General features: G+C 39.5%; 1 protein-coding gene and 2 long non-coding RNA genes across 8 annotated transcripts in view; 2 read left to right on the top strand and 1 right to left on the bottom strand.

The window, feature by feature from the left end:
- Positions 1-2,792: 2,792 nt before the first annotated feature.
- LOC137468640 (uncharacterized) overlaps positions 2,793-14,809 on the top strand; it is a 590,084-nt gene continuing 578,067 nt past the window's right edge. The window contains exons 1-2 of the long non-coding RNA XR_010996076.1: positions 2,793-3,532; positions 3,659-8,444. This is a non-coding gene — a long non-coding RNA (uncharacterized lncRNA). The remainder of the gene's footprint in view (positions 3,533-3,658; positions 8,445-14,809) is intronic.
- On the top strand, positions 8,575-14,397 carry LOC137468641 (uncharacterized). The gene is made up of 2 exons (XR_010996077.1): positions 8,575-9,437; positions 11,138-14,397. It is a non-coding gene; the product is annotated as an uncharacterized lncRNA (long non-coding RNA).
- Positions 12,229-14,809, bottom strand: part of EPHA6 (EPH receptor A6) — a 367,788-nt gene continuing 365,207 nt past the window's right edge. For all 6 annotated transcript variants that reach the window (XM_068180480.1, XM_068180478.1, XM_068180483.1 and 3 more), the window contains one exon: positions 12,229-12,841. In XM_068180480.1, coding sequence (XP_068036581.1) covers positions 12,727-12,841 — 115 coding nt within the window. In that variant the 3' untranslated portion in view covers positions 12,229-12,726. The remainder of the gene's footprint in view (positions 12,842-14,809) is intronic.

The raw sequence follows: 14,809 nt of genomic DNA, 5'->3' as shown, positions 1-14,809 counted from the left end.
TCATTCTAACTCCCTTTGTTTTATGCCCCACTCCTTTTCTAATCCATATATACAAATCAGAAAGCAGATTAAAGCTGTTTATTATGAAATTAACTTGACAAAACCCTGCTCCAAGACACATTACTTTCTCACCCAATCAAGAGCTTCATCTATATATTGTAGATGATCAAAAAAATAAAGGGTCAAAAAAATACATTGTAGGCACCCCTAAAATGAAACAAGAAGAAATACAAGCCCTTAAAAATACTTCTAGGCCTTCACTTTTAAATCCAAAACCCTAAACACACAACAGTTGTTAGCAACATTTTAATGAGAGCCACGTTTTTCTAGCAAAATTTCCTACCAGTTGGCACAGTGATTATTTAAGAACACAGTGGGAAAGAAATGTACCCTTGACTCCTTGCCCTGCCCCTATTTTCATGTTTTTTCTCATCTGTGAAGAGTTACAGCTAACACAGGTGCCTTTTTTCCTCCTCTTTTTTGTCAGCTGATATTTTGCCTACAGTACTACAAAGCATACATCAGACATCTCTGAAAATTATTTAAGCCAGAGTCTGGTCCAGAAGCTTAACAGCAAACTCTCTTAAGCTTTTTTCTTAAGAAAGGCTGTTCTTTCATGTCTGATCTTTGTCCATTTTCAAGCCTAATCAACAACAAAGGAGATTTAATCCATGAAATAGAGAGCAGCCAAAAAACAAGCTCTAAGTGATGTTCAGGAGGTAGAAAGACAAATGAATTTTTTCAGTAGAACTGCCTTGTTTATGTTTAGGGCTGGATATATTTCAATGGTATAAGACCCAAAAGAAGGGAAAGACTGAGCATGTGGACTAATTAGCATGGGAAACGAGAGAATAATTAGCCAACAGAAGACAGGATACTAACTGATAAGGGAACCAGGTGACTTGGGGTCAGTGAACATTAATGCCTTTGTTTGCTAAAATGTATAAACAGTGAAAAGTTTTGCTGGTGGCCGTGCTGGCTTGGTGGATTTGCCGCCCAGCGCCCCTTTCTGCGTAGAACCGGTAATAAGTCAAATACCACGGCTCTGTGCGTGGCTCGGCCTCTGGCACACTGGGTGCAATGACCTAATTCGGGACAACGCCTGGGTGCGGGGGATCGCAGCTTCCAGGGTCGGCCTTCCCTCCCTCCCGTCAGCACCGCAACGCCTCGAGCCGCCCCGGCAGCGGCCGCGGGTCCCTCCTCCCAGGCCAGGACAGGGTCTCCTCTCCCGGAGCGGCACAGGGACCTCAGAGAAGGCCGGCCCCGGTCCCCCCTCCCCGGGCGCGGCCCCCGCGTCCCCACGGCCGCAGCACCGACCTGGGCCCGGGGGGTGCCGGCCGGGCCCGCGCCGCCGCCGCCGCCGCCGTTGCCGAGGAAACCGAAGCCCCGCCCTCTCCGCAGCCCACCAATCCCGGCCCGCCGCCCCACCTGCTCCGCCTCTTCCGGCCAGTGGGGGGAGGACGTTGGGGCGGGGTCCGCCCGAGGCCGCGCCCCCGGTGCAGTGGGGTTGAGGGGGCAGGGCCAGGGCCAGGGCCGGGGCGCTTGCCCTTCACTCTCCATGTGCAGCGCTTCGGGAGTGTTTGTTTCTAAGCGCTGCTCCTGTGCCTTGCGTAGCAGCAACGAGAGTGCCTGGATAAATCCTCTTGAGGATTGCGATGAGCACAGGAGGAAACCCCCGAGTAAGAACGGCCACCCCAGGTGTTGACAGCACCGCCCGTTCCGAAGCGGGCGCGTTGGCGGAGTCTGGAAAATCTCAAGTGCACGCGTCACGGGGGCAGTGGCAACAGCAGGGCTTTGGGGGGAAGGCAGCCTGGCCAGGCCAGCCACAAGGGCTGCAAATACACTTCCGATTTATTTATTAATTTATTTCATTTTTATTTTATTTTTTTTTTCTGCATAGCGTAGTTCCCGTCAGATTGGTTCAATGTCTGCTTAATTTCCTATATGAGGAAGGTTCCGACCAAAAGATGAGATTCCCTTGTAGTGGCATTATGAGCTTCTAAAGGAAAAGGCAGGTAGCATTAATCCCACAGTGAAACTCGGTGATGAAGCACTTCCTAAACTCTAGTCAAGTTGTGAGGGATAGATGGTAGAGGAGGGTGTTTCTATTTGAAATCAGTCTGTATGTTGAGTCCTTGCAAATTCAGTGGAGAACACAGGATGGCAAAGGCATTTCTGTAACCAGATCTAAAATGAAATATTCCTTCTTCATTATGTACACTGCGTTAAACCTGACAGTCCTCGGTGAGAAAGCTCTTCCCATGTAAAATAAAGAGGATGTAATGGACTGTGGGCATCTGACACTCATTTCCTTTTACTTTACAGTACTTCTGTTCAGTCTCGCATTGCGTGCATGTGATTTTATGCAATGAAAAACTCATTATAACTTTAAGCTTTTTGAGGTAGGGTATGGTTATTGTATATTGCATTCACTTCTCTGTGAGTCGTCGTGTGTTGCCCTGGCATTATTTACATAATAAGATCAGTTTTAAAACTGCTTTTGTCAGTGAAAGCTTTGACAAATTCTAGAGGAGTTGCATGGCTCAGTGAATCACCATGAGGAGGGTGAACCGTACTGTAGAATCTTAATAGCACATTAAAAGCCATTTAAAATTCAGATTCACAGTGTTTCCCAAGAAGGAGAGAGCATGGCTGTCTGCAGCTTTTAATGTGCACAGTTTTTTTCCCCTGATGCTGTGAACCTTGTGTGGTTTTTGAGCGTGCCAGCTCAGTGGTAAGCACAGAAGAGCATTTTTTAGCTGAAGAAAACAATACCACCCCGAAGCATCTCAAGTGTTGGAGAGTATTGCCAGTCCATCTTTATTAGTACACCACCCTGTGTTAAGCAGCTGGGTTTTTTTTTTTTTTTGCATGATCATGTATGGCTTCACCGTGGATCACTATATTAGTAACTTTAGGCCAAACAAACACCATTAACTCAAAAATAACCACCAGTACTGTAACTTTTATTTGCTAATAAATATCTTAATAAACAGGCTTACCCCATCTGTAAGACCTGATAATGCCTCTTAGGAAATAATAGAAAAATAAAATACAATAATAATCAATAACTTGTACTTTGTACAAAAATCTCATTATGTTGCTCAGCAGGTAGTTTTGCCAAACCCCATATTCTTTCTGCAAAGAGATGGCATATGTGATGCAATTCACCTTAAAAACACTCTAATGTTGAGAGCTGAGCATTCTATTACACTATTAACTTGTAGGCATGCCAGCACATGAAAATTTACATGAAACATCATAGTATCATAGGAATAGAATCATAATAATAAAGAAAAGAAGATAACACCACTTTTCAGTAAATAATAACAACTTCACGTCTAATGTAAATTCCCCTTGGGACTGCAAATCAGTAGGGTAAGCTTTTTATTCCACGGATATTCCTACAGTACCGTTATAAACAGGCAGAAAGAAAATGCAGTGGGACGTGTATGGGAGATGTATTAGGTGAAGAAAACTAATTTTGGGGAGTGAGGCAGTCCCAGGGGGAAGCATCGACACTGGCTGCACAGTGTTCACCTCCCAGAAGGAGCGGCTCCAGAGCCACAGGAGCTCAGACCGATGGAGGTGAAGCCCAGAGCTGCTGGTAGTGCAGCACCAGGGCGGCTCTGCTGGGAGATGAGTGCTGAAGACTGAGCCACGGGCAGTTGTCATTATTCAAATACGTCTTGGTTAAAGAAGCAATGGCAAAACAAACCTTAGCAGGGGTCTTTAAAGAAAAGGTGGGTTTCAGACTACTGGTAAGGATATGAGATCTGTGCTGAGGCCATGGTTTGATTTTGTAAAATAATTTGCAAGTATTATGATTATACCATTGCTCTTGAAGCCATCTACCTCTGAAGTTTTGACATGGCTGCTTAAATATATAATCTAAAGTGTCTGTCATCAAATATTTATTCATATATACACATACATTGATACATTTTATGGCTATGCTAGAACAGCAAACTATGAAGAGCAGTCATATTTAGTTTTGTACAATCTAATTTCACAGAAGAGACAGAGATTAAAACCCCTTTAAATTCAGATACATTTAAAACCAACACACAGAAATAGATAGAGGCTATCCTGAGAAAACATACCAACCACGTTATCTTCCAAAAGTAAATCAAAGCTAATGTTTGGAAGGTAGCAAAATATTAATTTTGTATTTTTTTTTCTGAAAGTCAAAGTGGTTTTTCTTTAAAATGTGATGACAAAATGAAAACTGTTAATCCAACTAGATCAATGAATGTTGCTTTGCTAGAAAATAAACTATTGCCTTTCAGTAAACAGGGTTTCACACGCTCTTTTAATGATTTTTTTTTCTTGCTAAACTGCACGCGCAATCCTGAGAAGTGCAGAGAAGTTCCCGAAGTCAGAAGGATTTAACCACACCAGAGAAGAATGAGCCCTTTTTATGTCTCTGGGTTTTCAGTCACGGCAGCGCTGCGTGTGATGTAACTGATACCACCAGAGAATGTTGATATTGACCTCAACAGAAGCAGATGGAAGGCTCTGGATAAGAGCAACAAACACTGAATCCCAACACCAGAATTAACAAAGAAACAACTTTTTCCACTTTTAGTGTGAAACAGACCTCTCAACCTTACTTAGAAGAGTTGGGAGAAGAAATTGCTGCAGAAGAAATGGTAGTAAAAACACTATACTGCCAATTCAAAGCTCACTGTTTCTTGGGGAGAGGCAGATAGGGAATCAAGGCCATCAAGCTGTAAAATGCTTACAGGTTTCCTTAATAGGAATCTTGGAGTGGGATGGTTTTCTTCAGATAGGGAATTAGTAAAAGAATCCAATAAATGGAACCACTAAGAGGGCATTTGTTATTTTGTTTGCTATTCATTAACTGGCAAATCTGAAAACTTAGACTGCAGTGCACCAGGAGTATGAAGCAGCTTGTTCAAAGGGACAAATCCTCAGCCAGGACTTGTATTATGAAAGGGAGATCATATTGCATCCTGATTTATGTTTAGGAAAGAAGAAAGATAGAAAAGTCGTATTCGTTTTGGAGGTTCTGTTTGTTTGACGGGGCTGGTGGTTTCATCCTGAATTTAAATCCAGAAGTTTGGGAAATTATCTGGGGAAAAAAGCCCCAGAAAGCCAGACCATTTCTGCTAGATACCCTCTTAGGTCATTTAGGTAACTAATTCCAAAGTCAGAGTTGACTATCCATTCCAGAGAAAACAACAAACACTGCAGCAGCCAACTTTTGTACCTTCCATTTTACCTTTTCCGTGTTGAAGGTAACCACAGCTTACTTGATCACATCCCTGAGGTAGCAGCCTTTTCTTTTAGGCTCAGTGCACTCTCTTCTCCCCATTAAATGAGGCCATCTGTTCCGGGAAAATCTGTCGAAACCTTTGATTCAAAACCTGTTTCATTCACTTGACTTCTTATGGATACAGCTGACTTTGGATCATGCCCTGAGGGACCAACCCACATCTCAACCTGAAACACTTCAACAGAACAATTAAAACCAGCAAAAACTTTTAGCAATCCATCTGAACGACAAGCCAGCTGGTGTCCCAATAAATGCTGGTTCTCTAACAAAAAATTAACCATGACAGTAGTGGGGTGCAGGAAAGGAGAGTCTGTTTGCAGAGCTGGAGCTTACCTACAGAATATATGGACATTGGGCTTATCCCACTGCCATGGAAGTCAGTAACAAACTCTCATTATTTTAGATCACAGCAAGATTATTGCCTGTTGACACAGAAACTTTTAATTCCTCACAGTCACATCACTCTCCCAGGAATTAATCGAGATGTTAATTAAAATAATTCAGCAGGATTTGGAAGTACCGGGTGTGGTAGAGCAGAACTTGCCCAAGTCAAAAATGGAACTTCCCAAATTCACAATTAATGACAAATAATCTACAGATTTGGAACATTGGCTGCACTTTGTCTTTTTCAGCTAATCCTATTTTACACAAAGAGACTGTGATGGTAATTTATACAGCTCAGAGCACCCAGCTTCTTAAAGGAAAAAAATAATAATCCTATTATGCTTTTCCTTTTTCCTATTAATAATTTTCAGTTAAAGACCAGTCTGAATGAGAGAAAACTGAAAACTCAGTTTCTAAGCCAATATTAACTGGAGATTTCTATGCTTTATTATTTATTTAGGTTTCTCTCAAGAAAGTCAGTATGTAGCTATAAGAACAATTAGTAATTCAGAATTCTGTCCTCTGGACTTTCCAATATCAATTATGACAACTGTACTTGTGGGTTTTTTTTTTTTTTTTTTTTTTTTTTGTCCTGGGCTAGAACCTGAAAGGTCAGAAAATAGATTTTTTTTTTCCTTATCACTCAGAACATTATGTGGTGATGATACTATGAAAATAGTCCCTAGACAGTTTCATTGGGCACTTTTCCATCACCCACAACCAGAAAGGAATAAAGGAATATTTGGGTTCCAAAGTGGATTTCTCCCAAACCTGATTTTCCAGATTCTAGATTCAAGGTTGCTTTCTCCAGAGTTCTTTGACATCCTATAGTTCAGAATGCAGAGACCTGGATTTCTCTTTGATTTGTGGATTTTCAGTCTCAGGGTTTTGTTTACCTACCACTCTACATACATGCTGCTGCTGACCAGTTCTTCACTGAATTCTCAGAAATGAAGAGGTGTTAATATAATAAGGCAAAATATCTTATCTCATGGTGTCTGACAGATATTTTATAGGGATTTTGATTTTTGATTATGCCTATCTCTAGTCTTGTATAAAGTCCAATTTCAAATCAGCCTTTTTACATGAATTAAGCTGCACAAACTTAGAACTGTTTACAGATTCAGGAGTTTCTGAGGTGGCACTGAGATGTGTGCAGAACTAGTCAAAGTTCTCAGATAGATACAGGTAAAAATTTTGGACAGGAACAAAGTAGAACAGATGTGAAAACTTTAAATTACTTTGAGACTGATATTTTTAATTCTGTTGTTCCCCCCCTATCTTCACTGTCAGAACTTGCATTTTTTATTCCAGTTAAATTATTCAGGTATGAAAATATCAGATAATATGCTAAACCCTTCTGGAAGAGATAGGTAATTGGGAAATCTCTTTCACAAAAGGAAATTAAGATATACTCATGCAGGATATTTAAAGAAATATACACATAAATAGATTCCACTGAACTGGTATCACCTTATTTCACATATAAAATATGGAAATATACTTTAATCCATTTTTTTAACCTTAGGATTTTCATCAACTGTTGTTGTTGTTTTTCCCTTCTGAAAGTCAGCTTATCTTTTTATGCTATATGTTGGCATATCCCTCCTCATACACCTTGAAAAGTTCCCTCATTTTAACCTCCTACGTGTCTATAAGTGGTCATTTAAAAGAAAATAATTTATGTACTCTGTAAACATCTTTGGTGATTTCAGCAGATGAAACTCTTTATAGCATGGACTCAATCTTCCTAGTTCTGCTGGCTCATGGGTACCTTGCTTCCCTTTGGGATCACTAATTTCTACAGTAATTAGCTGAGTTGAAGAGAATCAGCAGGAAGTGGTTGGGTGAGGTGGCAGCAGAAGGGTGAGCAGGCAGCTTTCGCTGAGCCAGTTTGAAAATGTTCTTTTCTACCAGTGGAGGAAAAGAGAGGCTGTCCATTTCCAGCTAACAAGTCAAGGAATTTTGGGAAGAACTATACACACACAGTGCATGCCACTAAAATTTTTTAAAGCAAATGGAGCAAATAAACCCCATTAGTGTTGTTGATAATAGGTAATTCATTCTGTAGGTTTGAAAAATCTGATTTTATGATATACATCCTATTTACAATTCTTTATGTACATACAGACAAATATTTGAACCACAACATGTTCACCATATCTTGGTCCATCATCTGAGGAATTACATAAAACACTCATGGATGGGTAGTGTGCACTACTAAATAAAGGATGTGATGGTGGAAAATTTTGTCAGCTGTAAGTACCTGGCACTATCTTATGCAACTCTTGGGTTTTTTTGAGCTCCTTGGCACAGTATGGACAGTTCTTTCCTTTTTATCTTATTGTAGAGTTTTTTTTTTTTCCTTTTCAGAGCTGATTCATTTGTCTCCCCAGGAGATTTCAAGATTATTATCCTACTAAGATTTAGCCCAGCCCAACACATCTTTCCTTCACTCTCAAAAAATAATTATAGTACTAATTTAAAAAAATAAATTATCTTTGCAATTTATTCAGGAAAGATTCATTACAATTGGTGAACAAAGGTATTCTGGAAGAAAACTGTTCAACGGAATACAGATTTCTTCATCCATGTGCAAATGCCATAAATGTCTCTATTTTTAGTACTTTTCCTGGAAGATGCAATGGAAGACAGACTTTTTATTATGATTTTAACTGAAAAAATGTTGGACTGGATTAGAGGCAAGTCCTGCTTTTCACTCTCTGAAGGAATATTCCAAGACAGAGTGAACCCATGACAGGTACTTACAGGTACCCTGTGTTCTTAAGAAAATCTGAGCTGCCAGAATGTGTCCCATAGAACCATTCCATCAGCTGAGGTAAAACAATAAATGCTGCAATAAATAAAGTTCAATAACTTTAATAAGTTCAATAAATGCTGCAGTTTACAACAGGGCCAGCTGGAAATGAGGAGCTGCTCTTCAATACAAAGACAAGAATGTTCTCAGCTGCTTTACCTTGGTGGCTGATGTGGTCCCATGGGGTCATTCTGACATGGAAATTGCTGTGGGTAATGCAGTCTCACTAGGCACCTCCACAGTCCCAGCTATTCCTCATGGTAAATCTCAACTGATTCTGGATAAAGGGGGTCTGCTTGTTATTTATGACCCATCTTTGGATCCTGTAGGAATCTGCATTGAAAAAGAAATTATTGAAGCCCTGTGTTAGGCTCATATTAAAAATGGCAAGTGGATAGTCAGTCTTAAGTGATGTAAAAATCAAAGTACTGCAGAATACGAGTTCTGTGTCAGAATAATCCAAGTAATACCTAATACAATATTGGACATAGAATGTTTGGCCAGAACAACTAATTAATTTGAATTTATTGTTGAGTGCACTATTTGTAAGTAAAGGATTGCTTTATGCTGTCTGATGTCCTGAAGCATGGCATGTTTCTAAGCTTTTATTGGACAGACACTGGATTTAAGTTCACAGGAAACAAAAAGGGTAAATTTTGTTTGAGAAAAATTTAGATGATGTGGCTCAATTCTCTTCCTTTCACCTTACGGCTTCCTGTTGTTTCTCAGTAATTCCAATGTGCAAACACCTCATGAGCAAATTCTGCTAAACGTTCTGCTGTGCCTCGTTCAGTTTTAACACCATGAACATCATGAACAAGACCCTCTCTGTTTCACAGGTTCCCCAAAACGACTGGGTACAATTAAGGCATGAAGTTCATCTGACCAAGCACAGACACTTGAATGGATGAGCTATCACTGAATGCAGAGAAACAGGTAAGAATTATTTCTTTATGACTTCCACATTAGAACACCTTTTTTTTTTTTTTTGTTGCTTGCGTGTTGCACGCACTTTATTTTGTGAACTTTCAATGGGTACTTTTAGTCATAAAGCACTCTGCAATGTGGCCAGATTCTCAAAACCAGCGTATTAAATTTGCTTTAATTTATCAAATTTAAACTCCAGCTGCACACTGCAGTATGCAAGATAATTAGAGCTAATTTTCTCCTGAAGAAAGAATTTCCTGTAACAAAGAAGTCTACTCTAATTTCACATATACATTTGTGGCCTGTACAGATTTAAGCTCACATTTGAAAAATAATAACTGTTAGGGTTTTTTTGTTTTGTTTTTAAATTAAAAAAATATTAAAAAAATCCCTAAACTAAAGCAAGAATAGACTAGGAATCAGCACAAGAGCAAATAAAACATTTCCAAAATGGGGAAAATGTAAATTTCATCAAGATAACTATTAGAAAAGTGTCATACTGCACCACAACAGTAACAGAAAAACAAGCTGTATAAAGCCACAAAATCCTGGATTTACAATGTTATTAACAAATGTGCTCACTGAAAGAATCCCCTGTTCTTTCCTTTCTGGTCACCCAAACTCTTGTTTATATAAAAAATATATCTGATTAATAAATGTTTTACTTTTGTTATATTTTTGTCCTATTGAAAAAAAATATTTTCAGTAGTGTGATAAATTTAGAAATTAATTTTCATTAAATATATCCAGGTTGTGTGCATGTAACTATGTCAGTTCTGCATCCTCACTACCAGGAATGAAAAAAACTGGCAAAAGACAATCTAAAAGTGCACATATATGGTTTGGGTGAGCTATGAATGATTTTGAAACCCCATTAACAAATAACAGACTCGTACCTCCTCAGTAATGGATTTAATTGTGAGAAAGGCTCACTCCACAGATGTCCTGTAGTTGGCCATGGAAGCAATGATAGGCAAAATGGATAATAAAACGATGAAGCAAAATCCACTTTTAAATTACTCTGTGGTGTGTTAGTATTTTTAGAAAGGCTTCAGGTAAGTATAGTTTTCTTTCTGTAAGAGCACCTCTACCAAAAAATTATACAGATGTGGAATTCAGGCAGACTTTTTCAAGTGACAGTCACAGAAAAGAACAAATGTTTTTTTCCCCACCAAAGAGCTGTGATCCTGCAAAACTCATGTCCTTGTGCCAGACTGATGACTTCAGTGGGAATACGCCTGCTGACAAAATTACTTTTGGAGCTACAATAAGATTGAAGCTGCCCTTCTTTAAACAAGCTCATCAAATTGGCATTGTAGAACAGCAGTGACTCTTGATCTTTAGAAAATTTGTTCTTCAGTTACATCTGCCCCTTTTTTTTAATGAATGAAAGAAAAATTTACTCAGTGCGTTACTATTATCTCACCTAAATTAATGCAATTATTCCAACATAAATTGACAACAGTGAATCAGGCCTCATGTGTCTTACTCTGTGATTTGGTTGGAAGCATAATCTTTTCTGAGTTGCTTTCTGATTTTCATTCTTTGTCACTGATATACAGTGGCAGCCTTTTCCAAGACTTAGGAAATACCTTGTGATTTACAAGCTGTAAATGAAGCAGTAAATACTATTATGATTACACAAAGTAGTTAGTTCCTTTTGATATACACATAGATTATACTAATTACCTAAAAGCACGTTTTAACAGAAGAACTGCAATGCTTGAGTACATTGGAATGCCACGGAACTCAAAAACACCCTCCAGAGGACACAGGAATGAAGAGAAGCATCTGCACAGCGTTACACGTGACATGCATTGTAGATCTGCGTGGGGTTCCCACAGCACGCGGCCATGCGGTCCTGCCCCTGCTCCCAGGAGTGCATATCCCATGCAAGAGTTTGGAAATGTAGCCCAGCGCATCTGTGTCAGTTGTCTGAACAAAACATGGAAGCTGGAAGTCTTAGAGAGGTACAAATATTATGTTAGGCCTTTGCTGACGTTTTCTTGCATGTAAATATGGCTATTGAAGGGCTCTAAAGGTAATACCTCGGATATCCTTCAGAGATCTGTACTAAAGGAAGATCTGGCCTGGAATGACCAGAGCTCCATTTCAGCAGAGTTTGCTTTTTAACTTCTAAATGCAGTTAGAAGTAGGCTCAAGGCAACATGTTACCACACTGCTGTCCTGCATCTCCTTTTCTGCCTTTGTGCAAGGTCACTGCATCCTGCAGCCCATCACTTCCAGCAGCAGTGGGGCTGTACCACTGCCCTCGGCTGGAGGAGGATTTGGCTGGCCTGCTCCTATGGGAATGATCCCATCACCCCACCCATGGCTGGCCCTCTGAGCTCTGCTGCTGCTGGAGATGATTCCCTATCCAACAGCAGAGATCTGCATGTTTGAAACACAAAGCTCTTCTGAAATCTGTGTGTCTGCAACAGAGCTGACAACCATGTTTTACATGTGGTCATGGGAATGTTATAACCAGTTTTCCAGCAGTAGAAGCAAATGCTGAGTATTACATTAAAAAAAAAAAAAAAAGGGTTGTAGGGTGGTGAGGAATCCCAAGGATAAACACGTTTTCCAACCTAATCTAAAATTTAAAGCATAAAAAGTGTCGAGTGCTAAAGTAATTGAAAATCAAAAACCTTCCTTAAGATTTCAAACAGATTACTCTTACTATGCTTTCAATTATTCACACGATGAAAACTTGCTACATAAAACCATCAGTCATTTCTGCAAACAATACTTGTGTTTTGAGGCACCAGCTTAACAGCATTCAAACTATTAGAAAGTAATATAATGATAGGACACATACATCTGGATTTAATTAAGAGATAAAATAAATATTTATGTTAAACTTCTTTTTGATTGCACATTTGGTGTTGGAAGTTACATGGTCACAGAACATGAAAGAAGTCAAATACTTTTTGATCTACCAGCAAATTCTAAATACATCGATAAAGAAGCCACACCAGGCCAAATAGATTACTACTTTCAAGTAAGTCCATGAAAGTTTCCCAGATACTGTTATACAAAGTTACACATCCATGCTGAGTTGTTCATCAATGTGTAGCAAGAGTCTTGCAGTAGGCCAGGATTTTATTGGCAGAGAACTGGTGGAGGAGCTGTGCAGTGTGATTAAAAATTCCAGTTTGGAAGCATTAACATAGAAGTACTTGTATAGTCTGAACTGGAGACTGCAGTTCTTGAAGTTGGGAAGAGCAGGAGGGAAGAATGAGAATATTTTTCCATTTTAGAAATGCTGAGGCACAAAATACAGTCGCTTCTATTACTTTCATACATGAAATCCTTTCTCCTGTATGTGCATCATGTGTAACCGCAAAGTCTGTAAACTGCTGACTATTCGTCTCTGGTGTCCAATGAGTGCAACTCCAATTCTTCTAATGTCACTGCAAGATAAAAAGTTTCATCTTGGATGCAAATATAATAAAGCCTCTGGTGCACAAAAGAATATAATTATATGATGACTTCTTCTCCAGGACAGTTTACCTTCCTGGCCACGGAATATAAGCAAGCTGCAAATGTTCAATTTTTCTGCATCTGTCAATTTCAATTTTTAAAAAAACAGTCATTTAAGAAAAATAATATCATAAAAAGATGTATTTACAGAACTGGGGCTTAGTGCTCTAAATTAGTGATACTGGGGCTTATTAGTGATACTAATGGTCAATTAATCTTTCCAAATCTCCAGGACTAATCAGGTGAGTTCCAATAGCCCATTTTTAGTAATTTGATTGCAACAACTGTTTCCCACTCATACTTGAAAAGGACTGGAGCTTACACACTCAGCATTGCAGTTCTGAGGCAGAATAACTGAGGTTGTGCTTCTGATGATTTGGGGAATGGTAGTGAGGTAATGAGAGATGGTCTAAAGATCAAACTAGCAGTGAATCTTCCAGACTGACCCTGATTTCCCTCCCAGTTCCCCTTTGTCCCATCTAGCCCTGTACCCCAGAGTGGGTAGCTCTTGTCACTCGCAGGGCTTGACTCTTTGGCAGGAATGAAGTCAACAGCCACCAGAGTTCAGCACAGTCCACCACCTTAGTTTTTCTATAAACATTTCCAGCTGCAAGATCTGAGAAAGATCACAGAGGTGCTGAGGACAGAAAACTTCAGATATGCCAGATTTGTCAATTATGCAAATCCCACACTGGGACATAGACAGATATTTCCTGTTTATCCTCAAAAACTGTATGATGATACAACCAGTAAAGGAGCTTATGGGATAAGGCATTGCCTTCATGAGTTTCAGATGTGCACTTCCAGATATCTGCATCTGATCTCCAGATTGGTATTCTCCAGCTGAGGAACCACTGCAGAGCTTGCAACTATTATGTGCTTAGGCTTAACATTCTCATGGGGCATGATAGACAACACTTGAGGTCAGCAAAAATATTGAGCATCTGAGAGGCTAAAAGGAGTCAGTTTAAAGAATAAAGCTTTACAGTGGAGAGTGGTTTTAGAAATGCAAGACTGATGCTTAGCATTTATCAAGGAAGGCCTAGATAAAGCATAGAAAGAAGCCAGGAGGTCTTGTGTAACACAAATTATTTGAAGAGAGAGAGAACCACTCAAAAAGGTGAAATGGGATCTAAAGAAAGTAGAAAGGATGATAACCTTAGATTAGCTGTAAAAGCACAGTAAGGCAGACTAAAAAGGAACTTGAGGAGCAAACAGAAAAAAAACCCCAAACAGTAAAATAGAAAAAATAACACTTATAATAAATATTTTTGCAAACTCACTGGGTACAAGAAACCTGCCATAAAATGTGTAGAGTCTAACGATGATTTGGGCATAAAAGAGCACTGAAGGACTGGCCATTGTTGGAAGACTTAACTATTTGAGTTCACATTCACTGTGGAAAAAATTGAAATTACTCCAATGCCAGATCCTTTCTGGGGAACTTGCCAGAGTATCTGTCTGAAGTGACTGCAGGACAGGTTATGGGACAAACTGAAAAAAAAAAAAAGAGCAACAGCCCATGTCCAGAGAAGATTATATTTAGTCAAAAGTTCCAAAAGGAAGTGAAGATGAAATAATGGAGTTACTGTCAGGGTTGTGAGAGAGGGAGTTACCAGCTGTGCTACACATGTTAAAAAATTTCTTGGTGCCTGAAGTATAGAGCATGGTGCCAGACAAAATGTTTCCAGGGAAGATCTGGGGAACCACAGACCCATGAGTCTGTGATCGTTACAGGGCGTAAGAGAAACTACAGGAAAGTACAAAATTACTGGATGCTTGGATAAATGAGCTACTTGAGTCACCATGGCTTTTGCAAATAGAAGTTCTGTTTTATAAAATTACTTGCTTCCAATGGATGGAGATGATCCATTTGATATACCTCACTTGGATTTCCA

This window comes from Anomalospiza imberbis, chromosome 2 (genome assembly GCF_031753505.1).
Source record: "Anomalospiza imberbis isolate Cuckoo-Finch-1a 21T00152 chromosome 2, ASM3175350v1, whole genome shotgun sequence".
Classification (NCBI taxonomy): Eukaryota; Metazoa; Chordata; class Aves; order Passeriformes; family Viduidae; genus Anomalospiza; species Anomalospiza imberbis.
Note: the sequence above shows the minus strand (reverse complement) of the source record. Positions and strands in the feature narration are given on the sequence as shown.